The sequence below is a fragment of the Natator depressus genome, chromosome 1, assembly GCF_965152275.1.
Source record: "Natator depressus isolate rNatDep1 chromosome 1, rNatDep2.hap1, whole genome shotgun sequence".
In the NCBI taxonomy this organism is placed as follows: Eukaryota; Metazoa; Chordata; order Testudines; family Cheloniidae; genus Natator; species Natator depressus.
Genome location: NC_134234.1, coordinates 306,384,226 through 306,412,052, shown reverse-complemented (window position 1 = coordinate 306,412,052; position 27,827 = coordinate 306,384,226). Strand labels below are relative to the sequence as shown.

At 40.0% G+C, this 27,827-nt stretch overlaps 1 protein-coding gene across 1 annotated transcript in view; it reads left to right on the top strand.

The window, feature by feature from the left end:
* Positions 1-1,930: 1,930 nt before the first annotated feature.
* Positions 1,931-27,827, top strand: part of LOC141980761 (V-type proton ATPase subunit S1-like) — a 77,745-nt gene continuing 51,848 nt past the window's right edge. Inside the window, exons 1-4 of the mRNA XM_074942347.1 lie at positions 1,931-2,016; positions 4,610-4,736; positions 14,868-14,994; positions 15,098-15,166. Coding sequence (XP_074798448.1) covers positions 4,642-4,736; positions 14,868-14,994; positions 15,098-15,166 — 291 coding nt within the window. The 5' untranslated portion in view covers positions 1,931-2,016; positions 4,610-4,641. The remainder of the gene's footprint in view (positions 2,017-4,609; positions 4,737-14,867; positions 14,995-15,097; positions 15,167-27,827) is intronic.

The following is a 27,827-nucleotide window of genomic DNA, read 5'->3' as shown; positions in this document are numbered from 1 at the left end:
CTTCTTTGGTAGTAATACCCCTTCCCGCACCACCAAGCACCACAGCTCAATCCCACTTCCAAAGGGAAAGGCTCCAGTTTTCCTCCCACATGCTTAAGTGGATGATCAGTTAACTTGGCAAGGAGTCTATGCTTTCTGACTCTCCCTCTTTGCAACAGAAGGCTGTGTGCTCTTACAGAGATCTACCTCTTCATTACCCTCCAATTACATCTCAGAGGATGAGGAACAAAGGGTCTCCAAGTAACCTTTTTCCCTGCCTCCCACAGGCTCAGTCCCAATTAAGGAAACACGCATTCCCAGCTTGTGCCAAAAGGTAGTTGTAAATACAATGATAAAATAGGAATACAGATTAAATAGTTGATGGTAGCAAAGTTATTGGTAACCAACATTTGGTACCCAGCAGACACTTTCTTCAAAGGGAAATACAGTAACAGCTGGGACAAGAATTGCAATCTCTTACTCATTTTTTAAAAACAAAGCCCAGAATAAACACATCTGCTTTCATTATCCCAGGTTGCTGATTGATCTCTTAATATGCAGTGCCACCATTGATATGTCAGCTTCTGAATCTGTTTCTTGGGTCACATTCACACATAACTGATGACCGTCTTTTTTTCCCTGTCTATAGACATTCCGTTCACAAATGTTAGCTTATCATACCCATAAATTGTCCTTCTTTACAAAAGACATCCCTCTCTTCCTAACATAGGGTCCTAAATTTAACTTCATCCCACACAAATCTGGCATTCACACTTTTTCTGTTCAGAATTATTTACATCAGGAATGGAGAATTATAAAATAGATTTTTTTTTAAAAAGAAGGATTTAGATGCAAAACAAATTAAGCCCACATGACTTCAGTCTACCTTGATTACTATTTGTGTTTTGTCCTCCGTTTGAGCTTTGACAGGTTGAGATAGGTGGGTTACAGACTCTGCACAGGATTGAACAAGAAAGCGTATAAATCTGGGGAAATGGGTGGGGGTGGATCCATGAGTAGAAATTAAATATGGTCTTGGGAAATGAGCCTTTATATTCTTTTCATGTAATAAACTAATTGTAGCTAGAGAGCTGACGAGGGTAACATTTTGTCCTCTTTCTTCATTATATAAAACTGTAATAACACTTAAAAACAGATTAGTCTGAGTCACAAAATTTGGAATTCGTGCTGAATTTCAAACACCCCAATGTTCAGAGGTGTCTAAATATGGGGTTTAGTTTATATGCAAATCAGGAAGTATCCAGGGAAAATATAGCTGTAAAATATACATTTTCTTATTAGATAGCATCAATCTAGACATCTAGGCTCCTATCTGTGCACCTTATAGCCAGATAAGTGAACCAATGAGCAATCCTCACATTCTAGTTCAGTCTTAGTAAGTCATCTTTTGTGCAAACTCTCTCGCCCCAGTTTCTGTTGGGGAAATCCCCTATGATTCCCTCCATTGTACTAGTTTCTCCTTTCCTTTTATGACCCACCCAGATCAGAAATGTTTTAGGCAGCAAGCCTAAGTGCCTTTATACCTTATCTCAATGATTTCTTCTCTCTCTTCTGTTTGGCGTAAGGACTCATCACAGAAACTGCACAGAAACTGTGACTTGTAGGTTAAGATGGGAATTCAACCCATTATTTGTTTACATTTATTATTGTTCTGCCTCGCTTGCAAAAGTCCAGCCCTTTTCAGATTGCAGAGTGCTGCTCTGATGTGGAGCTAGCTTTTGATACACAGATAAAAAGGGGTCTAGGTACATGACATTTTCTTTTATTATTTTTCCTGTTATGCAGTTTTGCAAAGAGTTTGTTGCCTACACAGTGAAAACCAATGGTGTCACATCTGAGCATGAGCTCCCAATCCAAGAAGGAATGGGTGTGATAGAATCCAAGAAGCTTCAATGTAATAATATGCTGACTGTTCCTCCTGGACTGACCCCTCAGGACATTCTGCACGTATTGCTAAAATTGAAAGAATTCTGCCTATTCTTCTTGCATTTCACCTGCAACAATAAAGGACTCTAAGTAGGTCCCAAAGATAACATCCTGAACTCTTACCAATAACATTTTGTACCCTTAACATCACCCCATCATGTATTCTCTGATTATAAGTCTTTCTGCCTTTCTTCTTGTGCTCTAGCTGCAGAATAGGTGTAATCTAGGCCATTTTTTTAGATTCCAGTAGCTTTTTGGGCAGTAGGCACATGCATGCACAATCCAGGAACATTCTAGACCTGCCATGGGCAAATCAAAGTCATAGCTATGTAGGCCAATGAAGAGTGCTTGAGAGCTGAGTGGTTTGTTTGTTTGTTTGTTTGTTTGTTTGTTTGTTTGAAAAATAGTGTTTTAATAAAAAAAAAACATTTTTCAGGTCCCTAATCCTATTCATCAAATTCATGTTGAATGAGGCAAAAGGTTTCAGTTGGGGAGGAGAGGGGGAAATCTTTTCAAAAAATCAAAACATTTAATTGCAACAGTTATGTTCATAAAAAGTCAAAATATTTTGTTTCAACTTTCAGAATAGCATTTCAAGTTGACATCTGGCTAATTAAAAAAAGAGTGAAAAACATTCAAAATGTCCGAATCGATACAAAAAGTAAAAAAAAATTGTTTTCAGTTGACTCAAAACATTGAATTGCCTTGAAAGGAGATTTTTTCAAGTTTTTGTTTCAAGAAAAATAGATTGTGGTTCAAATCAAACTGGAATATTTTCAGATATTTCAGTTTGGCCCAATGAACCGAAAAATACATTATTTGCTCAGCCTAGTCATAACCAGCAAGAGGTTGTCCATTCCTAGAGCCGACTGAGTACTTCGCTTGCTCTGACTCAGCTTCTTGAGCTTGTACTAAATTCTTCTCTGGAGGCTCCAGTTCTTCCCTCTCTCCCATTTAGTCTTGCATTAGCTCACTTGCTCTGTCTTACACTGATCTGCACTGTTCTGTTGTTATAATTCACAGCCAACCCAGCACGTCAGGAAATGGAAGGTGGTAAAAGCTGCCTGGGCCCGGGGTGGGGGTGGGGGCTGGTAAAGGCATAAAAGACCAAAGTCAGAGGACGTAAAGTGTAAGAAAAGAGGAGGATTGCTGTTTTTTTAAATGTAGCTTTCCTCTTGTATCACAGCTGAGTTTACATTAGCATATGAACAAATTGCCTTACATTATACATAAACTGTGCAACAATAAACAGTACACTAAATCGAGTGAGTCACATGAATTCAAGACACCGGGGCTTATCTTTAGAGCTCTGTATAACTTCAGCTCACATTCTGACCGACCTTTATTCACTTCACTTCACTCAAGCTTCCCTTCCTCTTCCCAATAGTTTGCCCCAGAATCGCTCTCCCACCTTCTTTGTGCTGTTTCTTATGCTTGGGGCCTATTACTCCTCCTGCTTCTCTCTCCCTCCAACCTGCTTTCCATTCAACCCTCTTCTTCTTGGAAGCCTTTCATCAATAATCCACCAAATCCAGAATTTCAAATTGTTAAAGTGAATATTAAATGAATGTTTAAACCACCAAAATAACCCAGAAGGAGCTTTCACAATTACTCAGCCCCATGATCTGCTCTGCATGGCAAAAATTGCCCTCCTCCCTCCTTCTTGCATTTACTGATAACTTGTCACCTGCCCTTTCCCCATTGCTGCTCTCCATGGTCTGTTGTCATTTTCTGTTGGGTCCTTGACATAATTGCGTTAATAACCTGCTAAAGGCTGGGACTACGTCTTTTATTCTGATTGGAAAATCCCATGCATGCCTATAGTGCACATGATACTACCTAACAAGGTGATTCTCAAATGCAGAAGTATGACTTGGCTGCAGCTCTGTCACTGAAGGGGGCAGGGCAGCATTTAAAAAAGAAAGAAACCAGAGGCTTGTGATGATGGGTAGAAGAAATTCCTATAACCATTCTAATCTTCTATTTGGTTTTTAAGGTATTTAAGTCACACCAGGTTTGAGAACATTGTAATTTCGTTTGACTTTTGCAATTCTTGATTTATGGGTCAGCATCTTCCCCAGTAAAGGGTAATTAAACAATTCGACATTTTAGTTAAGTTCCAATCTCATCACTTTCTTACTCTCTTTTTCCTTGCTGGTAGCTGCAATGTCCACATACACTGCAGCTTTCAAACCTGCCAACACCCATGTGTGACACCAACTTCTACAATCAGTGTAAAGCTTTCGGACATGGTAATAAATAGTAGAGGGAAAACAATGGAAATATATGGGATTCTTTTTCTTCAACATGAAGAACGTTTTCTATAAACTCCATTTCAGGGTTTAATAATTCAGTTGTCAATAAATTACAGTAATAGTGAGTGAGAAATCAGTGGGGTCTGGAATAAATTTGAGCCTCATGAGCACTGTACTGGGGAACGATCTGTTAAGAGGTCTGTGTATGAATTCAAGGCATATACAGTTCATGGGCCTTTTGCACTGCCTCACTGAAAGTTATTCAAAAATTCTAGTACTGTTGTTTGACTTAATGAAATGGATGTGTTGAATGTTTATATTGTTGACATAAAACAGCCCCAACCAGTTTCCTAGTTGTATCCAGATACTGCAGATTAAACTGGGAAATCCAGCTTCCTTCATCTTATGTTCAGTTTTTTTCTTTGCAGCTAGTCAGTCATATACTAACCCAAGTGGGATCATGGCCCTAGTCTGGCTGTTCTACTCCCTCACTGTGCTGCTCCAACTGGCTTTGTCTGTGGACCATGTACCTATGCTGCTCTGGTCAACTCACAGGTGAGAAATTAAAACATCTAGCAGTCTTTATGCAGTTGCTGTACCAGAACAAATTGTGTGTGTGTGTGTGTGTGATCATATGATCATGTCTGCTCTGCCTTTCCTCAGACCTTGCTCCAATGTACAATATATGAGACACTATGGTCTATAATACTTAGTCCTGTGTTGAGTGCAGAGGACTGGACTAGAAGACATCTTGAGGTTCCCTCCAGTCCTATGATTCTATATAATTAAAGTAGGGCATGGATCAGCATTCACATTGCACTCCCTATCAGTACCCGGCCTGAACCAAGAAAGCTAATGATCCAACCAGTGGACCAAATTCAGTGATAAATCCTGGTCATGTGCCAACAGAGGCATGTTTTGCATATGCTAAGAAGAAGATATAATTAAAGACTATATCATAATGCATACACACAAGGAGGTTGAATTAAGGTTATACCGGCAATCGTAATTCTGGTATTTCCTAACTTTTGAGTGCCTGATTTTGCACCTTAATGTTGTTTTTAATGTAGCTTTTTTTGCATGTAAAAGAACATATGTTACACTGTGTATTATGTCAGATGGTTAGTAGAACTTGTGGCATCATATTGGTTTGGTTTGGAAAGTGCAGGGGAGATGCTTGAATGTGAAGGATTTGAATGTACTAAGGAGGTCACAAGACTTTTGAATCTAACATGTGAAACACTTCAAAGAAAGAATCCAAAAGGACTTGCAAGGTCACAGGCCACTTTTTAACCAGATCTAAGCAAGCATGAAGGAGGCTATTCTGGAGGACAAAGGTAACAATAGACCGGCTGTACCCTAGACAGACTTGCTGGCTGTCTTACCTTAGACCTGTATAAATCGCTTAATCTCTTTGCTTTACTTCCTTTGTCTTGACTATTTAGATTGTAAATCCTGTGGGGGCAGAGACTTTTATTCTATGTACATATGTATGTATGATGCCTAGCAAAACAGGGCCCCTGAACTCAATTGTGGCCTCTAGGCACTGTGATGTAAATAACAATAACCATCCATCTGACCATGCTTGAAATGTAATAAAGTTCATCCAAGTTATTTTCAAACTATTTCCTAATGACTCTCTTTGCCTTGCACTTATTAGCTTCATGACATCACTGATCTATGTAGCTGTCAGTGGTAGGGTCTGGAATCCTTGCAAGCAATTCAGTCCCCTTTTTTACAGCTGTGAGTTCTTAAAGTTAAACTCCTCTTGCAGACGGAACAGACCTTCCCCTGAGTACATTTCACCACCTTTGTGGTCTGTGAGAGAGTACAGGGCTGACTCAAGATGTGACAGATTGAATAAGGGTCCTTTGCGGAAAGGTGTCTTGATTTTATTTGCATTTGCCTCTTAATTTACTTTCATTGTGAGAAAGGAGTAAGTTTATGCAGAAATAGTATACTATGTAAATTGCTTTTCAGTACAATGAATATGTAAAATGTGTAAAATGAATGTGTAAAATGCCATTTCAAAATAGAGTTCTTTGATGCCCTTTCATTCTGTTAAATGTGATACTGTGGTGATGAAGTAGAGGGAGTACATTTGAACACAGATGTGAGTGTGTGAAATTTGTGCTGTGTTTCTCTCAAAAGTGTTTTGGTCATTGTGTCTTTTATAACATCACTGATTATCACCACACTTGACAAATGTCAGTACTATGCTAAGGTATCTGTGGAAATTATACCTTTGGTCCCTGGGGAGTAGAGGTGTAGGAAAAATGCAGATGTAACTACAGAGAACGAAATTAAATTAATTAGCTTTGTGTTTCTTTTCTGAAGGAAAGTAAGAGATGAATCTTTAATTTCAGGAGCTTGTACTACATTGGAGGTAGTAGAAGTTGACTAATTTATGAATCTTTAAAATAGACACCTGGAAGAGATCTAAAATTGTGTACTGAAAAGAAAAGTAGATTTGGGCAATAGTTTCATTTTTTAAGACAAAAATGTTCCTAAATGACTGAATCCATGTCTTCTTTGTCCTGCTTTTTATTTCTTGTAAATACTGCATCTGTTGTTAATATAAACAAAGTCGTGCTGCTGTTGTATTTAAACAAAAGTTATTGCGGTAAGGCGTGGTCAGAAAGCAAGAGTTCATAGTAGTAATGAAAACAAACTTTTCACGAGCAAGCCGTTAGCAACTTGTTCCATACAGTTTATTCAGGATCAACAGCAAGAAAATCAGACGGGCAATGTAGTGAAACCAGCTTCATGTTTATATGCCTACAACTTTTTCAGGAGGAAGTGTACCTATATCCATGACCTTTTGCATTTTGAAAATGCAGTGTTTGGTGTGGGAGAAATTATTTTTTGGTGAATGCAAATGAAGTAAATAAAAGATGTATATTAGTTTAAAAATAAAGCAGAAGCAGCAGTAACTTTGGTTTGGTATACACTTGGCTCCAAATTCTACATGCAGTATTTTAAAAGAGGAACTTTCTAATAACGAAAGCTTTCCTGGATACCTCTGTCCATAATTCTGGTTTTAAACACTGCAGTTATAGCTCTTCTGCACAGCTTTGTTTGACACTTAAACCAAGAGTAACAGGTTTTTTTATTACTCTAAGGCCAAAGATATTAAAACTAAACCAAGGAAAGGGGCGCTCATTAACTGAATAAGAATCTACTGGTATATGACATGGCTTATAACATTTGGGACTGAACATATTTCGGTGTCCCTTTAAAATCAAATCTGTTCCAATTAACACAAATTGTGCAATAGGTTTTATAATTAGTTCTATAGAATCTTGGTGGTTTCATCCTTTAGTTTCTGCAGGATTTTTCCATAAAGTTTTGACCATGACAGGTTTATGAACACAATCCAGAAGAGATAAAAAAAGCAGATCTTTGGAATGTTAAATAAAATCCTTTCAATCTTCACTTGGTGTAAAAAAAAATCACATTTTAGGGAAGGAATGGTGGGCACAGAGCTGCTGGCTGTAAACATGGAGATGTAAAAAGCGATGCTAGTCATTTTCTGCTGTCTTGATACCTCTCCCTCCACCTCTAGAGTGAGTGAATATTCCATGTTAGGAAGTGGACCCATTCACAACCACTCTGTCAATTACAAGTTTGGAAAGAGTAATTAGGAATTTATCCTGGCTCCATATACTCTTTTATATGGTGAACTGACCTGCAGTAGCCAACTTTAAAATTGAATTTCTTTGTGTGTTACTTCTCTAGACTGTTCTTCTCTTCTGTGATAATCTTCCTTTGCAGATCATTAGCTTTAAGTTTTGGCAGTGGGTAATTCTTTTTTTTTTTGGGGGGGGGGGGGAAGGCGGGGGGGTTAGTTTAATTTTAATTGTTCCTAAATTTTATCACCCAAAGTGCTCACTGGAAGACTAGGGGATTTACCCCGCCTCTGCCAATGAGTAAACTCTGTTGAGGGCATGAGCCCTTAAAATGAGTGACAGCCAAATTCTGCCCTGGGGCTAAACTTACAAAAATCAAATTATCTTCAATAGGAGCTGTACACAGCTATCTGAGAGTGGAATCTGACCCAAGTAAAAACTGCTATATATAATGGTGATGGCCATATTCTGCTCTCACTTACACTGGTGTAACTGACAGCAGAATTTGGTCTGTGTCCTTAACCAGCACACATTGGGATGTAGAGATTAAGAGTTCAAATATTTTTTTTAAACTGGTAACTAACCATACTGATGCATCCAACTATTTCCAAATAGAAACATTAAAACAAATAAAATCTTAAGGCGAGTGTAGACAGTAGTTGAGTGAGTATGTTGAGTTGTGATCAGCATCCCTTCAAGTACCATTTTATAAGATCTACATTTAAAAGCATACTAGGGTTTAGTAGTGTGAAGTAAGCAAGATTAGGAGGCAGCAGTGGCTGAGCTGTAAATTCATAACTGACACTGAATCTTTCTGTGCTCTTGAGGAAGCCACTTCTCTCTGTCTCAGTTTTCTCATCTGTAAAATGATGTCAGTGGGTCCATTTCTTACCCTTATTGAAATCAATGGCAAAATTATCCTTGCCTTCAACTGGAGCAGGATTGAGCCTAATAAAATTTATAGTACCTGTTTCACATAGGTATTATAAAAAATAGTTAATGTTTGTAAAGCACTAACGAGGTAAATGATAAATTATAAATAATTAGTAACACATTTCAAAATCTCTCTCATATTACATGGAAGCCTTTTAATGAAAGCCATTCTAATGTCAGGCACTATACACCGATCTGAGAAACCTGAAATTCCAAATGTACACAGTGTGCAAAGTATAAAATGGATTTAACACCAATCCTTACTGTACTTCAATACAGTAAAAATGGTCTCTTCTATAATGCATATAAACAATTTGACAACATCCTAGTATTTCTAACAGCAACCTTAAAGAAAGATGAGGTAGGAATAGCTTAGATGCCGCAATGACATGGTTTTCACTAGAGAGTCCCAAAATTGTAAAGCCAAGTGCCTCTTGTCATAGGAATGTTCTTTGCTTACAATCAGTGAAAACATTTCACATTTTCCAATAACCATCCAGCATTATGCCAAGACTGGAGATGGCTCTTTTTACAGTGAATGCAGGTTATAAGTGACTTTGAGCAAGAGTTAAGGCCAAGCACTAAAATAATAGTTTTTCTTATAGTTGTGAGAAGTTTAAAGAGAAACCTACTCTGACTTATAGGCATAGGGAAGTGATACTGTGAATACAAAGAAGTTGAGAAATCCCTTAGCTTCCTTGGGGATGTTTTTTCTCAGAAGAATCAAATATGCTCCACTGTAAGATGACATTTTGTATCAGGCCATTGTTGGGTTGCCACTCCAAATGTATTATTTCATCTATAAATGTATCCAGCTGCCATGGTGATATCGTACAATAAGATGCTTCAGTACCTTTTTTAAGTTCTGGTCCATTAGTCATTAATTTTCATTCTGCCTCTACCACTAGCACTGGTGACAAGTAAACTTGATATCTAATGGTTGTATTTACAGGTTCCTAGTGAAATTTTATTAACTAGCTATGGTCTTGCTTAGTCCTGATGCACAGGGCAAAAGTATCATTGCTTGCCTAAATCTGCTGATTGAAAAAGACAAATTAAAAATGATTTTATCTGTAAGTTACAAAGCGTATATAGGATCATAAGTCAGAGATGTAAAAGCCTTATTAAATCATAGTCTATCCTCCTCCCAGACCAAGATACAGGGTTTATTGAAATCTTTGCTTCCATTAAAAACACTGTCAGAATTTGAGCTGGCCCTAGAGAGAAGACAGATCAGATAATATCCTTGTATACCTCACTGTCCCACCACAGAACCAAACTGTACATTCATGCTGTTCAGGATGTCTGTGGAGATAGTGGGAGGGGAAGCAAACTGCAGGCTTAGCACTCCTTCCTGTACCCATCCCCTGCAGGCTTGTGCTACACCTAGGGTGACCAGATGTCCCGATTTTATAGGGACAGTCCCAATTTTTGGATCTTTTTCTTATATAGGCTCCTATTACCCCCCACCCCGTCCTGATTTTTCACATTTGCTGTCTGGTCACTCTAGCTACACCCTGGTGGTGGAAGCAGGGCATCTGAGTCTTATTCCCCACCTCTTCTTTAACCAGACAGTAAAATATGTAAACACACAGCTAACTGCAATTAAGAGATTTAAAATAAAGAGGCAAATGATATGGTTAATGTGAATATTAAACAAATGTTCACATTAAGGTATGAATTAATATTACTCATTCAGCACCTGAAGTTGATGGCAGTCTCTCAGGTGGCTTCAGCGTGCCCTTAAACAGCTTTTAGTCTACTGGTGAAGTTTCCAGGGCCACCGTTTTTAAAGTCTCTATTTTTGTGGCAGTCCATGTACTCACAAACACCCGGTAAGTGAAAATACATGTAATAAAATGAAGTAACAAGAGAGATAAGAACCAACCTATGTAGATTGTATTTCTGGCAATGATGCTGGCATTATTGAAGTACACTGTTCAGAATCTAAATCACCTTAGAAAAGGTGCCCCACCAACTCATAAAGCCGTCAAAGGACGAGTGCTTAAGAATGGTGAGCCTTTCCAAGACTCCCATATTTTAAAATGGGCTTATTAACGTCCCAACATCTTTGTATTGTTCCTATGTTGAGCTAAATAAAAAATAAACCTACAAATTTTTACCATACTGATTTAGAATCTAATTTAATTTAACAGACTCCAAGGAGAAACTGCAGAACTGGAATTAATTTGCAAACTGGACACCATCAAATTAGGCCGAATAAAGACTGGGAATGGATGGGTCACTACAAAAACTAATTTCCCCCTGCTGATAGTCACACTTTCTTGTCAACTGTTTGAACTGGGCCACCTTGTTTACACTGGCCTCATTAGTACTACAAAAGTGATTTCCACCCCTTCTTGTCAACTGTTGAGAATAGCCCACTTCCACCTTAATTGAATTGGCTTGTTAGCACTGCCCCCCCACTTGGTAAGGCAACTCCCATCTTTTTATATGCTGTTTATTTGTACCTCCCTACTGTATGTTCCACTCCATGCATCTGATAAAGTGGGTTTTAGCCCACAAAAGCTTATGCCCAAATAAATTTGTTAGTCTCTAAGGTGCCACAAGGACTCCCCGTTAATATAATTCTGTTTTCTGTGTCATGTATTTTTCCAATTAATTGCAGATGTGAAAGCTCTGGAATAATCATGTGAATATTTATTTTGTACAATTTTGCCAATGCTGTTTGGGAAACTGATTTTAAACTACTGTTTGATTTGCTGTAAGATAATTGTTAAAACTTTTTGCTGTCCTTTCTCCCTGCCCTCAGACGTGCCATTTACTAATTTTGCATAAATTAATCTGTAATCAGGTTCCTTAATATTTTAATGCTGTATCTTGCTGATATAAATGTAAAAAAGTCAGAGGTTCAGTATTGAGCTGAGACACTAAAACTCTATATGAATAATAATTGTGAATCCTTGGGGCTTTCCCTGCGGTTTTAAAAGTTTATATTTAAGGCTGATGCTGAGATCATGGGGTTTGCCGTCTCTCAAAATTCCAAGCATACCTCTGAAGCAATTTCTAAGCTCTTGGGCTTTCTGCATATTCATCAGTATGAATTTCAAAGCACAAATGAAGAGGTTTAACATGCTTATGAAAATATCAAATGGTAAGAGCTCCCTAATAATAATAAGAAATTTACTGCCGCCATTGCAGGGTTTACCCCTAAGGTTTAAAAAGTGGCTCCACTAGTCTTTAGGAAAAGGCTTCAAGGATGTTAAAATTAAAGTGTCCCCAACACCTACCACTTGCTGTAAGATTGAAAATCTACGGTAAGCTAGATATTTTATCTTTCCAAACAGCTTTCATGTCAACTCAGGGTGCAAACTGAGACCCTGAGTTGACTCCTCACAAAACTCTGGGAAGCCTTGCAGAGAAATATAGTTTGGTTTCGACTGGCAATCAACAGGGAAATATATTCTCAGCAGACTACTATTCTTCCTGACTGCCAGTATCACAGCTGGTATCACATCTCCATTCTGCCAGAACACCCAAAGTATTTTCACCCATGAAAGGTTGTGACTCTGAAAGGATTCTCCTTGCAACAGTTCCTGATTAAAAAATCATGCTCTCATATTCACTTGTGGCTCAGATTACAATCAATAATAGCAGGCTGAATAAATACTAAATTGTGCATCTGTTGTCCATTACAATGTAACTCATTTGATTCAAGCTAAGAACACTGACTTATCATGGTTTAGTGGTTAAACCATGTGACCGGAAGATGCAAGACTGAGGTTCTACTCCTGTTTTTCCAGAAAAAAGAAAAGGAGTACTTGTGGCACCTGAGAGACAAACAAATCTATTTGAGCATAAGCTTGATGAAGTGAGCTGTAGCTCATGAAAGCTTATGCTCAAATAAATGTGTTAGTCTCTAAGGTGCCACAAGTACTCCTTTTCTTTTTGCGGATACAGACTAACACGGCTGCTACTCTGAAACCTGTTTTTCCAGAGTTGCAGTATTGCCTTAGACAAGTCATTTAGGGCCAGATTTTCCATAGAGTTTTGCACCCAAGCGGAACAATGTGAAGTATTGGACTATTAAAAGATCAAGGTGTCATCATTACTTCTGTATTGAAAATACACTTTTGTAATATGTATAATATTTTACCAAATAGCTGCCTAAGTACCTACCTATGATACTTCTATAAAACAAATGGTTTCACTAAATATTATGATCTGGAGATAGGCAAATCTAGGATAATTTATCCAAACCCCCAGATCTTTGATAAAATATGAAAGTTCTAAGTTGTTCCTGGTTTTAGTTTTGCAATACCAGGTGACACTGTTTTAAAATATAGGCAGTCACCTATTTCTCTCTCTCTGCTATTAGAGCTGTGCAAATGTATTGTAAATGCTTTAATAGAGCGTTGCATGAAAACTTTTACCATTTTTATTCTGGATGATTTCATACTTCTGAAAAAGTAATTTTTTTCCCCAAGAAGTTTCTGCAAAAGTGGTTGTTTCAATATTGAAGAACCTATGAGAAAACATATTTATGCATTTTATTATTGCAAATCCACCTTCACTTTAAAAGATCTTATCTCATAAGTGTTCATGTAATGCCAAAATATTAGTAACTTAGCATGAATTCTAGCCATTGTATAACACCAGGGTGTCTGACTGCACTATGCAAGTAGTTTAGTGGGAATTCGATAGTGGAAATTCCAGCTGAAAATTTTCAACACATTCTTACTGATTCCCGTTGGCAACCAAGTTTTGGCACAAAACTACTGAGTCTATATGTCTGATGGTTCTTTGGTGTTACGGGTCCTCCAGTAGAAATCCACAGAGACCAGATGAAAGATTCCAGTACAGGATGCTACTACAGGGAAATTGGACTTTCAATGGCAGCCTTTTAGCCTTAGCCACAATGGAACAATGAGTCAACTTACTGCTTCACCTCCTGGCCACAAATCTATTTTCAGCCTTTCCTCATCAGCTTCCCCGTATTCATGCTCCTCCTCGCATCCCTTCAGTAATGAGTTCTGCGTCTCCATGAAGTGCTAGAGGTAGTGGTGTTGATGATTGCAACACAGTTTCTGAATTCTCCTCTCTAAAAGTGCCACCATCATCACCACCACCACAACACCCTCTGTGTGTATCTGCACCTCTTTCTTTGGCTCTGGTTACTCTTTGTTCCCAGGTAAGTATGTTAAATTCAAGAAGAAATCTGGCACCAGAGAACAGTAGTTTTAGTTTTGCACACAAATCAGATATAGCAGCTTGCTTCCCAAGTCGAGTCTTAGCCATTTGAGTCACCAGCTCCATTGTTCCCTGCCAAATTATTCATTTTGCTAAGGCTATTTTTGAACAGCTGTGATGGCTAATCTATTTCCATTTAAAACATAGGACAGCTTGTACCCATGTCTCTCTAGAGGATGAAAGGACCATTACAAGGATCCAGAGCAAGCAGATGGAAAATTTCTCTTGTATTCTAAACAACAATATGACTTCCTTCCAACCTTTAAAATCTATTTTATAAAAGAAAGGTACTATGTACCATCAACTTTCTTTTCAAAAATATCCTGTCTATTACAATAATATGCCTATATGGATGCTTAAATCCAACCCTGTTCAGCAAACCACTTAAGCATGTACTTAAGTCCTATTGAGGTCTAGTTAAGCATAGGCTCTGCTGAACACTGATGGTTTGCTGAATTGGATCCACAGTGTTTATTACCATTGGCAGTGTCATTGACTTCTGAGGAATCGTCCACAGTGGAAAGCACTTCGTTTAGTAGTATGTGTTTGCAGGATTGGGCATGGAGAATGTAAATTCTTCATGTGAGGGTCCCCATTTTACACCTGTCAATAAAGCATCTAGCATACTGTTGGCACTCCACAAATCATAATAAATGCTAATGGCAGGTGGCAGTAGTAATAAATAATAGTCACCCATGCCCCAGTTCATCCTTAGTGTAACTCAACGGACTTGATATGAACTACACTAGAATAATTTGTCCATTTGAATTCATTTCTAGAATAGACTGTCAGATATTACACCTGATCTTTATCAAAAGACTATGATATCATTACCAGCATTTGTATATTTAAGTGAAACAAAATGTCAACCTTTGCAACAAGTATAAAGGAAAATATTTAACTTTAATTTTAGCTCACTGTGGAACTCTGAAGCTACTTTACATGAGGGACACATTATCTCAAAGCAGGAGCTGCATATGCTACTGCAGCCTGTGTTTACCCAGGATTCCAAGAACCTTGTCTTGTTCCTTCAAGATACGGTATGTACTGGTAATTTGTTTCATCTTGTCAATGCAGAGTACAGCTTGTGTGTAATGAGCTGAGATGACACCGTGTGACCTGCACTATTTTTCTGCTTTTCAGCTTAGCATCGATGACTTCATGCATTGCAGTGAATCTTATGAAAATGAGAAGCCATTTCACAATGTTCAGGCAAGTCTTTCTATTCCATATGTTATCTCCCAGTGGTATTTGAAAAAAAAAAATGGATGTTAGACAGACACGACAGAAAATTGTTAACAGAATGATACTCAAATGAAGCAGTTTGATAGCTAAACTTAAGAAGGTTTTTCAATTTTTACAGCGGAACTGCAGAAAAGCAATTGCAGAAAAGCAAAAAGTAATATCTTTCGTAGCAATTTTCTTTCTGAAAGTCAAATTCTGCTCATTGATCATCATCTGTAAAAATTATTTCTAAAAGCATTATTATATTGGTCAGTATAAAACAAGAAACTCCCAGAGTGATACTCCTCCAAAGTTACATAGTGAAGCACACTTACAAAATTATTGAACAAAGTGAAACAGCTATAGGAATAGGTTCACTGCTCCTGATTTTCAAAGTGGCCTCCTATTTTGTTTCCTCCTATTTTGTTATGCAACCACAAATAATTGTGAGGGTGTTTTATAGCATATAGACATCTAACTGTTTAATTTTTGAGTGCAATAATGTGATTAGACATCTCAATACTTTAAATGTTGGCCTACAGAGTTGTGCTACTGTTATTTATTGGAGCAAAAATGCAGACTTAACATTGAAAATGGAATTGTCCTCAGCACTTTCTGACCTCCCACTCTAGTTCTTCTCATTAAGAATGTTTACAAAATGCTTAGGCAGCATTAGGGTATCCCGATTTTATAGGGACAGTCCCGATGGGGCTTTGTCTTATATAAGTACCTATTACCCCTCACCCCCTGTCCCGATTTTTCACCCTTGCTATCTGGTCACCCTAGGCAGGATGCTCAGTACACACTGTCCACCCTGACAGAAGCACACACACCCAACTCGATGTACCCACTGTTCCCAGGTACCATTGGTTAGTGTGAAGGAGTGTTCACAGATGGCAGTCGTAGATGCATTGTGGGAGACAGTGCTGGAAGAACAGAGTCTTCAAAATGCAGGACCTGCTGCTAGTGTCTCTAGCTCATATTAGAGCAGAGGGGGGACGTATAAATCTGTTTAGGTCTCGTACAGCAAACCATATATATTCTCAAAGAGCCTGTGGCTTTTAGATGTTGTAAACACTCCTCCTCACCCTTTTTCTGCATCAGCAACACTTCTGGACTCTTCAACTTGTCATCTGCACAGCAGATCATAATGTTTTTATGCCAACATGACTAACATCAAATTCAAATAACTATACAGCGAGTGCAAAAGTGCATTTGGGAATGAGTAAATTATGGAAGTTACAGTAAAATGTAACTGAAGAGCCAAGGGCTGCATCCTCAAAAGGCTGCAGTAATACTTCAGAATGTGACTCATCTCCTGTGCTTTTAAAATCGAAGCGGGGTTGTGCTTGCTTCATTAAGGAGCAATTCTTGCCCCTGCTTCCAGGGCCACAGAGGCTCCTTTGGCAGCAGAACGGGTGCACTTCAACTGTTCAAGAGAGGGAAATATTTCAGGGAGCTGTGCAGGATGTACAGATACCTGCATGTTGCAAGACACCCGTGCGGGGATAGTCTTACATGATAGACCTGGGTGTTCTGTGGGAGGGCTGAGAGATTGACAACTGTGCAGATCCTCCCATTCTTTGCCCTATAGTTGGACTATGTAAGAGTTTGCAGAACCATACGCACTCCATAACCTTGGAGGTAGGATTCCTCCTTGTGTCCACTTAAATCTCCACTCAGCATACAGAGAAGCTACTTATGCTGGGCACTGGACTCTGGGTTTGCCCCACTCTTTTCAAGCACTTGAAGGAGAGGAAGGTGATCAGGAACAGTCAACATGGATTCACCAAGGCCAAGTCATGCCCGACCAACCTGATTGCCTTCTATGATGAGATAACTGTCTCTGTGGATATGGGGAAAGTGATAGACATGATATACCTTGACTTTAGCAAAGTTTTTAATGTGGTCTCCTACGGTATTCTTGTCAGCACGTTAAAGAAGTGAAGTAGGGATTGGATGAATGGACTATAAGGTGGATAAAAAGCTGACTAGATCATCGGGCTCAACAGGTAGTGATCAATGGCTCGATGTCTAGTTGGCAGACAGTATCAAGCGGAGTGCCCCAGGGGGTGGTCCTGGGGCCGGTTTTGTTCAATATCTTCATTAATGATCTGGATGATGGGATGGATTGCACCCTCATCAAGTTTGCGGATGACACTAAACTGCGGGGAGTGGTAGATACGCTGGAGGGTAGAGATAGGGTCCAGAATGCCCTAGACAAATTGGAGGATTGGGCCAAAAGAAATCTGATGAGGTTCAACAAGGACAAGTGCAGAGTCCTGCACTTAGGACTGAAGAATCCCATGTACTGCTACAGGCTGGGGACCGACTGGCTAAGTGGCAGTTCTGTAGAAAAGGACCTGGGGATTATGGTGGATGAGAAGCTGAATATGAGTCAATAGTGTGCCTTGTTGCCAAGAAGGCTAACAGCATATTGGGCTGCATTAGTAGGAGCATTGCCAGCAGATCAAGGGAAGTGATTATGCCCCTCTATTCGGCACTATTGAGGCTACATCTGGAGTATTGCGTCCAGTTTTGAGGCCCCCACTACAGAAAGGATGTGGACACATTGGAGAGAGTCCAGCGGAGAGCAATGAAAATGATTTGGGGGCTGGGGCACATGACTTATGAGGAAAGGCTGAGGGGGCTTATTTAGTCTGTAGAAGAGACGAGTGAGGGGGGATTTGAAAGCAGCCTTCAACTCCCTGAAGGAGGATTCCAAAGAAGATGGAGCTAGGCTGTTCCCAGTGGTGGCAGATGACAGAACAAGGAGGAATGGTCTAAAGTTGCAGTGGGGGAGTTTAGGTTGGATATTTGGAAAAACTATTTCACTAGTAGGGTTGTGAAGCACTGGAATGGGTTACCTAGGGAGGTGGTGGAATCTCCTTCCTTAGAGGTTTTTAAGGCCTGGCTTGACAAAGCCCTGGCTGGGATGATTTAGTTGTTGTTGGTCCTGCTTTGAGCAGGAGGTTGGACTAGATGACCTCCTTAGGTCTCTTCCAACCCTAATCTTCTATGATTCTCTGTTTCTGTTAGTTATTGTTGAGATGGCACTTTCATTCTAAGCCCTTATTTTCAGTGGCTCCTTTAAAAACCATTCCTGTTGGGGCTGAAATTTCACATGCTCCTTCTCACTGCAGAAGTGAATTCATTTGGGAAATTGGAAGAAAATCTCTTCAAGCATTGTTGAGGCACAGCCACTCAGCCAAAGGTGTGTTTTTTGATTAAATACTTTTTTCCCCCTGTGCCTTTAAAAAAGATCAAAGAATTTAAGAGAATCAGCAGTGCTATTGCAACACTGTCTGGGACTTTCATTGCGTGACTTTCAGAAAACAGAATTAAAACTCCAATAATAACTGTAACATAGAATCATAGAATATCAGGGTTGGAAGGGACCTCAGGAGGTCATCTAGTCCAACCCCCTGCTCAAAGCAGGACCGATCCCCAACGAAATCATCCCAGCCAGGGCATTGTCAAGCCTGACCTTAAAAATATCTAGGGAAGGAGATTCCACCACCTCCCTAGGTAACCCATTCCAGTGTTTCACCACCCTCCTAGTGAAAAAGTTTTTCCTAATATCCAACTTAAACCTCCCCCACTGCAACTTGAGACCATTACTCCTTGTTCTGTCATTAGCTACCACTGAGAACAGTCTAGATCCATCCTCTTTGGAACCCCCTTTCAGATAGTTGAAAGCAACTATCAAATCCCCCCTCATTCTTCTCTTCTGCAGACTAAACAATTCCAGTTCCCTCAGCCTCGCCTCATAAGTCATGTGTTCCAGTCCCCTAATCCTTTTTGTTGCCCTCCGCTGGACTCTTTCCAATTTTTCCACATCCTTCTTGTAGTGCGGGGCCCAAAACCGGACACAGTACTCCAGATGAGGCCTCACCAATGTCGAATAGAGAGGAACGATCACGTCCCTCGATCTGCTGGCTATGCCCCTACCTATACATCCCAAAATGCCATTGGCCTTCTTGGCAACAAGGGCACACTGTTGACTCATATCCAGCTTCTCGTCCACTGTAACCCCAGGTCCTTTTCTGCAGAACTGCTGCCAAGCCATTTGGTCCCTAGTCTGTAGCGGTGCATGGGATTCTTCCGTCCTAAGTGCAGGACTCTGCACTTGTCCTTGTTGAACCTCATCAGATTTCTTTTGGCTCAATCCTCTAATTTGTCTAGGTCCCTCTGTATCCTATCCCTACCCTCCAGCGTATCTACCTCTCCTCCCAGTTTAGTGTCATCTGCAAACTTGCTGAGGGTGCAATCCACACCATCCTCCAGATCATTTATGAAGATATTGAACAAATCCGGCCCCAGGACCGACCCCTGGGGCACTCCACTTGATACCGGCTGCCAACTAGACATGGAGCCATTGATCACTACCCGTTGAGCCCAACAATCTAGGCAGCTTTCTATCCACCTTATAGTCCATTCATCCAGCCCATACTTCTTTAACTTGCTGGCAAGAATACTGTGGGAGACCGTGTCAAAAGCTTTGCTAAAGTCAAGGAACAACACGTCCACTGCTTTCCCCTCATCCACAGAGCCAGTTATCTCGTCACAGAAGGCAATTAGATTAGTCAGGCATGACTTGCCCTTGGTGAATCCATGCTGACTGTTCCTGATCACTTTCCTCTCATGTAAGTGCTTCAGGATTGATTCCTTGAGGACCTGCTCCATGATTTTTCCAGGGGCTGAGGTGAGGCTGACTGGCCTGTAGTTCCCAGGATCCTCCTCCTTCCCTTTTTTAAAGATGGGTACTACATTAGCCTTTTTCCAGTTGTCTGGGACTTCCCCGGATCGCCATGAGTTTTCAAAGATAATGGCCAATGGCTCTGCAATCACATCCGCCAACTCCTTTAGCGCTCTCGGATGCAGCGCATCCGGCCCCATGGACTTGTGCTCGTCCAGCTTTTCTAAATAGTCCCAAACCACTTCTTTCTCCACAGAGGGCTGGTCACCTCCTCCCCATGCTGTGCTGCCCAGTGCAGCAGTCTGGAAGCTGACCTTGTTCGTGAAGACAGAGGCAAAAAAAGCATTGAGTACATTAGCTTTCTCCACATCCTCTGTCACTAGGTTGCCTCCCTCATTCGGTAAGGGGCCCACACTTTCCTTGACTTTCTTCTTGTTGCTAACATACCTGAAGAAACCCTTCTTGTTACTCTTAACATCTCTTGCTAGCTGCAACTCCAGGTGTGATTTGGCCTTCCTGATTTCACTCCTGCATCCCCGAGCAATATTTTTATACTCTTCCCTGGTCATTTGTCCAATCTTCCATTTCTTGTAAGCTTCTTTTTTGTGTTCAAGATCAGCAAGGATTTCACTGTTAAGCCAAGCTGGTCGCCTGCCATATTTACTATTCTTTCTACACATCGGGATGGTTTGTCCCTGTAACCTCAATAAGGATTCTTTAAAATACAGCCAGCTCTCCTGGACTCCTTTCCCTCTCATGTTATTCTCCCAGGGGATCCTGCCCATCAGTTCCCTGAGGGAGTTAAAGTCTGCTTTTCTGAAGTCCAGGGTCCGTATTCTGCTGCTCTCCTTTCTTCCCTGTGTCAGGATCCTGAACTCGACCATCTCATGGTCACTGCCTCCCAGGTTCCCATCCACTTTTGCTTCCCCTACTAATTCTTCCCGATTTGTGAGCAGGAGGTCAAGAAGAGCTCTGCCCCTAGTTGGTTCCTCCAGCACTTGCACCAGGAAATTGTTCCCTACCCTTTCCAAAAACTTCCTGGATTGTCTGTGCACTGCTGTATTGCTCTCCCAGCGGATATCAGGGTGATTGAAGTCTCCCATGAGAACCAGGGCCTGCGATCTAGTAACTTCCATGAGTTGCCGGAAGAAAGCCTCATCCACCTCATCCCCCTGGTCCGGTGGTCTATAGCAGACTCCCACCACGACATCACCCTTGTTGCTCACACTTCTAAACTTAATCCAGAAACACTCAGGTTTTTCTGCAGTTTCATACTTGAGCTCTGAGCAGTCATACTGCTCCCTTACATACAGTGCAACTCCCCCACCTTTTCTGCCCTGCCTGTCCTTCCTGAACAGTTTATATCCATCCATGACAGTACTCCAGTCATGTGAGTTATGCCACCAAGTCTCTGTTATTCCAATCACATCATAATTCCTTGACTGTGCCAGGACTTCCAGTTCTCCCTGCTTGTTTCCCAAGCTTCTTGCATTTGTGTATAGGCACTTGAGATAACTTGCTGATCGTCCCTCTTTCTCAGTATGAGGCAGGACCCCTGCCGTCTCACGCGCTCCTGCTCGTGCTTCCTCCTGGTATCCCACTTCCCCACTTACCTCAGGGCTTTGGTCTCCTTCCCCCGGTGAACCTAGTTTAAAGTCCTCCTCACTAGGTTAGCCAGCCTGCTTGCGAAGATGCTCTTCCCTCTCTTCGTTAGGTGGAGCCCGTCTCTGCCTAGCACTCCTCCTTCTTGGAACACCATCCCATGGTCAAAGAATCCAAAGCCTTCTCTCCGACACCACCTGCGTAGCCATTAGTTGACTTCCACAATTCGACGGTCCCTACCCAGGCCTTTTCCTTCCACGGGCAGGATGCTGAGCAGCCTCAACTCACCCTGATTTCAGAGGAAGTTGAACGTTTTCCAGGATCTGACCCATAATGACCACTTCTTGCCAAGCAAAGGGACATATGATGCAGTACATATGATAGAGTAAGTACATCATATGTAGGGGGCGGGTTGTACTGCCTATTAATGTTGCCTGACATTTCCCATTATAGGACCCTGGTTTAGTTCACTTATAACTTTTCCAGTCATAACTGTCTGGGCTGAAATTTTCCATGCTGGCTGGCTACCTCAGTCTGAATTGTTTTGGAAAATTTCAGCCAAGACGATTCAGCCATTTCTGAGAATGAGGCTAAGGAAAAATGCATTGTTTTGCCCAAGACAAAAAATTCCGGTAATTTATCATTTGAAAATCTCTAGCACCCGGGTGCTTTGGAGAAAAGACTCGGTAGGGCAGTGTCATGTATGTCAGGGATATGCCTTTTGCTGTCCCCATGGAAATCCATCCAAAATTGGCCAAGTTATAAGCCCTTGAAAAAATTCACATGCTTAGTAAAGACTTACGGATTTAACAGCTTTTCCCAAAGATTCCTTCTACAATGGGCATGCTCCAGCCCAGGGCTGAGTTGGACTTTCCCTGCAGTTGCAGCTTTGGACTGCTGTGGGGTGTGCTGGGGCTGGATCCAGATCTGGGCACTAGAACTGAGAGCAGGGAAGCTGTCTCTTCTGCTCTCTCAGTGCCTCTCCTGTTGGGCCCAGGCAGCATGAAGAAGGAAGCTGTCTGACTTGAATGCAGAGGGGACAAGAGATGGACCTAGGAGGGCATGGAGATTCTTAATGGGAGCCAGGAAGGGAAACTGGGGCAGGGGGGGATAGGGACTTGGGAGCCAGTAGATGCAGGGGGAGACTGAGATTGGTTGAGGAGCTCATGGAGGGAGATTGGGACTGGGATTGAGTGCAGGGGCACGTGTGGGGGGGGGGGTGAAAATGGTGACCAGAGTGGAGGAGAGAGACCAGATCAGAGGAGCCAGGTGAAGTGGGGACTGGGGCTGGCTGGACAAGGAGCTGTTGGGAGGACAAGGAAACTGGGTGTGGCGGGAGACTGGGACAGAAAGTCTGGAGGTATTAGAGTAGGACATGGTGGCCAAGGAGACTGTAAATTGCATTTTTCTATATTGCTCCATCAATAGGATTGTAAATATGTTACATTGAATTATATATTGTTTAAGCAAAACATTTTTCTTTCACTTAGGTGCACATATGTATTACTTTAGCAATAGTTGAGCATCTGTGAACAAAGTCATAGATTTGAAGTCCAGGAAAGGTCATTGAGCCTGACCTTCTGTAGAACAGAGGCCACAAAAATTCACCCAGTCGTCTCCGAATCAAGCTCATAACTTCCAGTTGAGTGAAAGCATATCTTTTAGAAAGAAATCCAGTCCTGATTCTTTGATGAAAGACCCTATCATAATATATACACAATAGGGGACAAAGGGAAAATCAGCCATGAATTTCTTCACCTTAGGCAAATTCAGATCTTTAGTGTTGCATGATCACAAATTTTTACATCTCAATATACAAACTTTGTTGTATCAGTGATTAAGAAATAATAGCTATGCCATGTCACCTGAGCATTCTCCTCTTGAACTTCAGAGATGCAAATTTATTCACAGACTTACACTAGAGATCTCATTTAGTATGGATGTGTGCATGTAACAGCATATGTAATACAAGGAAAAAATTTAACTTGCAAAGAGAGTTATAGGGTTATAAGCTGCAGAGACATTTGCAGCTATTAGATTTGTTCAGCTACATCATTAACAGCTGTTTTGAGCTTTTGGGATCAATGAGTATGTGTGCAATTAGAGGCTTCCATTTCCAGTTAATACAGAAAACGATGTTACAAGTACACCATTTATCCTAAAGGTTCAAGCAATTTTTTTTATTAAATAATAAAATGCAAAGATTAGCATTCTGGGAGAATGTCTGTCAAGCAAATTATATCCCACAAACTGTTTTCCCAAGTATTAGCTTTGGCTGTTCCTCCACTGATACTTAACTTTATGGAATTACAATGTAAAATAAAGCAATCTAATTAGCTGCCAGCTGTGCAGTTGTGTAATTACTATTGTAAGTCAGAATTTTTGCTAGATATTGCATGTGTGTAAATGTACATATGCACAGCTACATGACTTATTATTATAGACACTCCTTGATAGCCAAATATAATCTAATTGGCCAAAACAAACGTGTGTATGTAACTGAAAATAATTGCAATCATTATCGGCAGTAAAAACTGTTGATCATTTTACCAACTGGCTGAACAGGGACATATAATCCTATCTCAACATGATTGCTTAACAGGTATAAACTATATTGCTATAAGCATCTTTATATCTGTATAACTGCACACACAGTACGAGTTGCACCATTTTAACTGTTAGTTTCTAAACCAACGTAATTATAGCAGTACAGAACTGTGTAGACCAGTCCTCAGTCACCCATGTCCCCTCCCTTCTGTTTAAAGAGGCTGAAATATTATTCCCTGCCCTACCAGGAAACCTATTGCTATATACCCTTGTACTACTTCAACTAAATTGATACAAGATAGTCTTAAACCAATTTAAGAGTCTCCACATAAGAGGATTACACGAATTTAACCAAATTCAGTTTCTAACCCAATTTAATTAAATTGGTACAATTGCCTGGGATAGAGAAGGCCTTAGAATCTTTAAAACTTTGTTTTTGTTTACACTTATTTAACTTCAGTGACTACCTAACCTTTTAGATAAAGGTTGTCTTTGTTAAAGATTCAAACCTTCCCCTTCAGCTGTGGTATGAGGACACATGGTAAACATGCTCTAAGACACTACTTCCTACTATTAAGAGGTTTTCAGGCAAAAGTAGGGATGCCCTGACTTGGCATTCCTGATAGTTACAAGGTTTTTTTAAAAAGGTAGAAAATAAAAACAAATGAATAAAATCAGGCCCTCTTTATACATCACAAAGAAGCAAAATAAGTACATAAATAAAGAACAAGCAATGCACCCATTTTTAAAAGAACAATTTGGAATTAACCTGTAATGGCAGGGCAGGAGCAAATTTAATAAATGAGATATGCAATAACAACAGTCACAACATTAGCTGAGAAACTGCAATGGAATGAAAAGCTTCTTATTCACAAATACTTTCAGTAGTTGAAATAACTATTATCTGCTAAAGTATATTGCATCAATTTTCCCTAGAACTATAATGCATAATTTCATGTATGCGTCCTGAAACTTGTGGTAAAGTATATTTTATTAATCTAAAAATATAAAATACATTATGTAAGATGAAAGCTTCAAAAGCAGTGACAACACTAATTTTCCATGTGATTGTCATTGATTTTCAAAAGACTGTTACCTGTGTAGAAACAGATGGTTCTTCCAACTCTCTTTGCTTTGCATATGTGACACTAATTGATCAGTGTGGTAGAAAATAAACCCACAGCTTTGATATTTTAAATGACATTTTTGCAGATTAAAGACTTCAAGGATCTCTCATTTATATGAAGAAACATGCCTACTTCTGGCTTGTTTTTGCCCTGGAAAAGTCTGGGAACATAAGAATCTTCTCCCCAAAATATGTTTTGTTACAAAATTGACAGAAAAGTATCTAAACATAATCTGTATCTAAGAACAAATGAGAACAATTAACAATCTTTCTGGAAACAAATGAAATCAATTAAAGAGGTTCCTGTAATGTTTGATCTAAAAGAGGAGTAGGTGACTTGTAAAAAGACAAAATTCATTCAGATGATAATTCGACATAGCCAGCAGAATTTCCTTTTACAAATATTTTACACTCCAGCTTCTTTCTATGCAGGGGTTCCACTGTCACTCTGTGTGCTTAGGGAGAAGACTTCTCTCCCTTTCCCCTGCAGATCTTCCCAATATCCAGCTTGATTACTCAGAACTGGATTTGCCCCTTAGTGCCTGATCCTTCATTGGAATGCAAAATCAGGCCCATCTGGGTAGCTCTATGCATTCTCAATCCCATTTAAAGTGTGCAGGATTCTGATGAGCTGAAGATATATGCTAGTCTGAATATACGCTAAACAGCTAAAGCGTCATGTGGTTTCCTTAATGACAGGTATGCAATACTCATATAGGTTTTTCAATATCCCTCTTCATAATTTTTATAAATCAAGACACTGATCACTAAAAATGTTTCTTTAACAAAAAAATTTAAAAAATGCTTAATACTATTGTTGGAACAATTCCTGCTGCTGGAAGCAAGGGGTTCAGAGATTATGAGGCTGGAAGGGATCACTGTGATCATCTAGTTTGGCTCTCTACATAATACAGGCCATAGACTTCCATGAATTAAAGTAGCAAAACTATTGGCATTAAATATAGCATCAGGATTTTCTCATACAATATGTCAACTATCTTCAGGTTCATTAACCAAAACAAGCAATATAGGATATGACATCATTTTCCTGTAAAAGGAGCTGAGAAGCCTTCTCAGAGGCCTGTGAACCAAGGCAGGCTGGACCTGTTTTCATTCCCGTAGTTATTTTTCTACCATCCTGGCTAATTGGACAATACAACCGAGGTATCTTTGATTTGCAGCTAGACAAACTGTGAAAATGTCTAACCTTAGCCTGGAGTTCTCTCCTTTAAAATCAATACCATCAGGAAACATAAGCAACAGCAAAACATCTGAGCAATCAGAAAAACAGAAAAGGGTCATGAAAGCGTTAGGGAACAGAAAGAATGAGTTGGAGGAGAAAAGCTTTAGCAACACCATAACACTAGCACTAGTTAAGAGAGAGTCTGTAACAAGTTTAATATCAGAACACTAGATATAGTAGCAATTATCCCTAAATTTAGAAATGCAAAAGAGAAGATACTGTGAACTAGGTGTCATAGTCACCGTGCAGCCTGTTTTAGACTCCATTAGTCTTTCTCAAGTGCACATTTGTGGATCAGCCTTGCTACTGTCACACTTCACTGGAAAGAACCACGTGGTTCAGCCATTCTAGATCTGTATTTCTGCATGGCAGCCCCCCCCCCCCCCCCAGTTCCCAACCATGTTAAGGCAACAGGCCCAACTGGCCTTAGTACCTGTCAGCGTCTCAATTCGGGAGCCTGTGGTAGTGTAGGTTTGCAGTGACACAGAAACAGCATCTTCAGAACATTAGCGTTATTTATTCATTCTTGCAGAAAGAAGTTTTTTTGTTTTGTTTTTTAATTCAATTTCCATGAGAGTTTGGCTCAGAAGCCTGAATAAAGGAGTCATGCTCACCTGATCAAATAACAGATATACCATTTGATCAATCCCAACTGAGTCAGCTCAGTCCGAGTTTTGTGATTCAGGTTTTGAGTAGCAAGCCAGGAAGTAATTGAAATTTATGAAAATACTAATAAAAAATTAAATAGCAATAGCATGAGATTCTGTGACCTCAAAATAGGCAAGATTTGTCAAATTATTTGTTACAAATTAGTCACTCATAGCACTTATCAAGAATGGGTATTTAAGATGCAAAGTGTGTAGACATAGTAGTGTGGCTGTCTGGTACTGAATTGTACTGTTCTAACTTGTGCTTACCTATATTGATTAGTTTCAATTACAACGGCATTAATTTCCTGTTTGACAGCTGTTTGATACCCTCTATGTATTAGACTGATAGTATAAATACACTTCCTCATGGTGTAGTAGCCATGGAGATGGAATTACTGTGTCACACTGAGACACATTGGTGTAGAAGTGTGAGGAAACTAGCACTGTATGTGTTCTGGGGGATGCAGGCTAGGAGCTGTCAATCTAGCCCCTTTCAGTATCATGCTTACAAGGCTTCATGTGGAGTATGTGCTAAATAAAATGTGCTATCAATTTAAAGAGATATAAAACCTGTTGGCAAAAATGTTAATACATTACTGGTTGAAAAATGCAGGATTATCTTTGTGAAAATATTCAAACAAATTTTACAAAAAAAATTCATCAACATTTTGAATTTTCAGACATTTCAAAACCTATAAACTGGTGAAAAAATAGAAAAAAATTAAGCTTTGCAAAGTTTTAATAATTTTGAAAAAATTTCAACCATCTCTACCAGTGCTCAT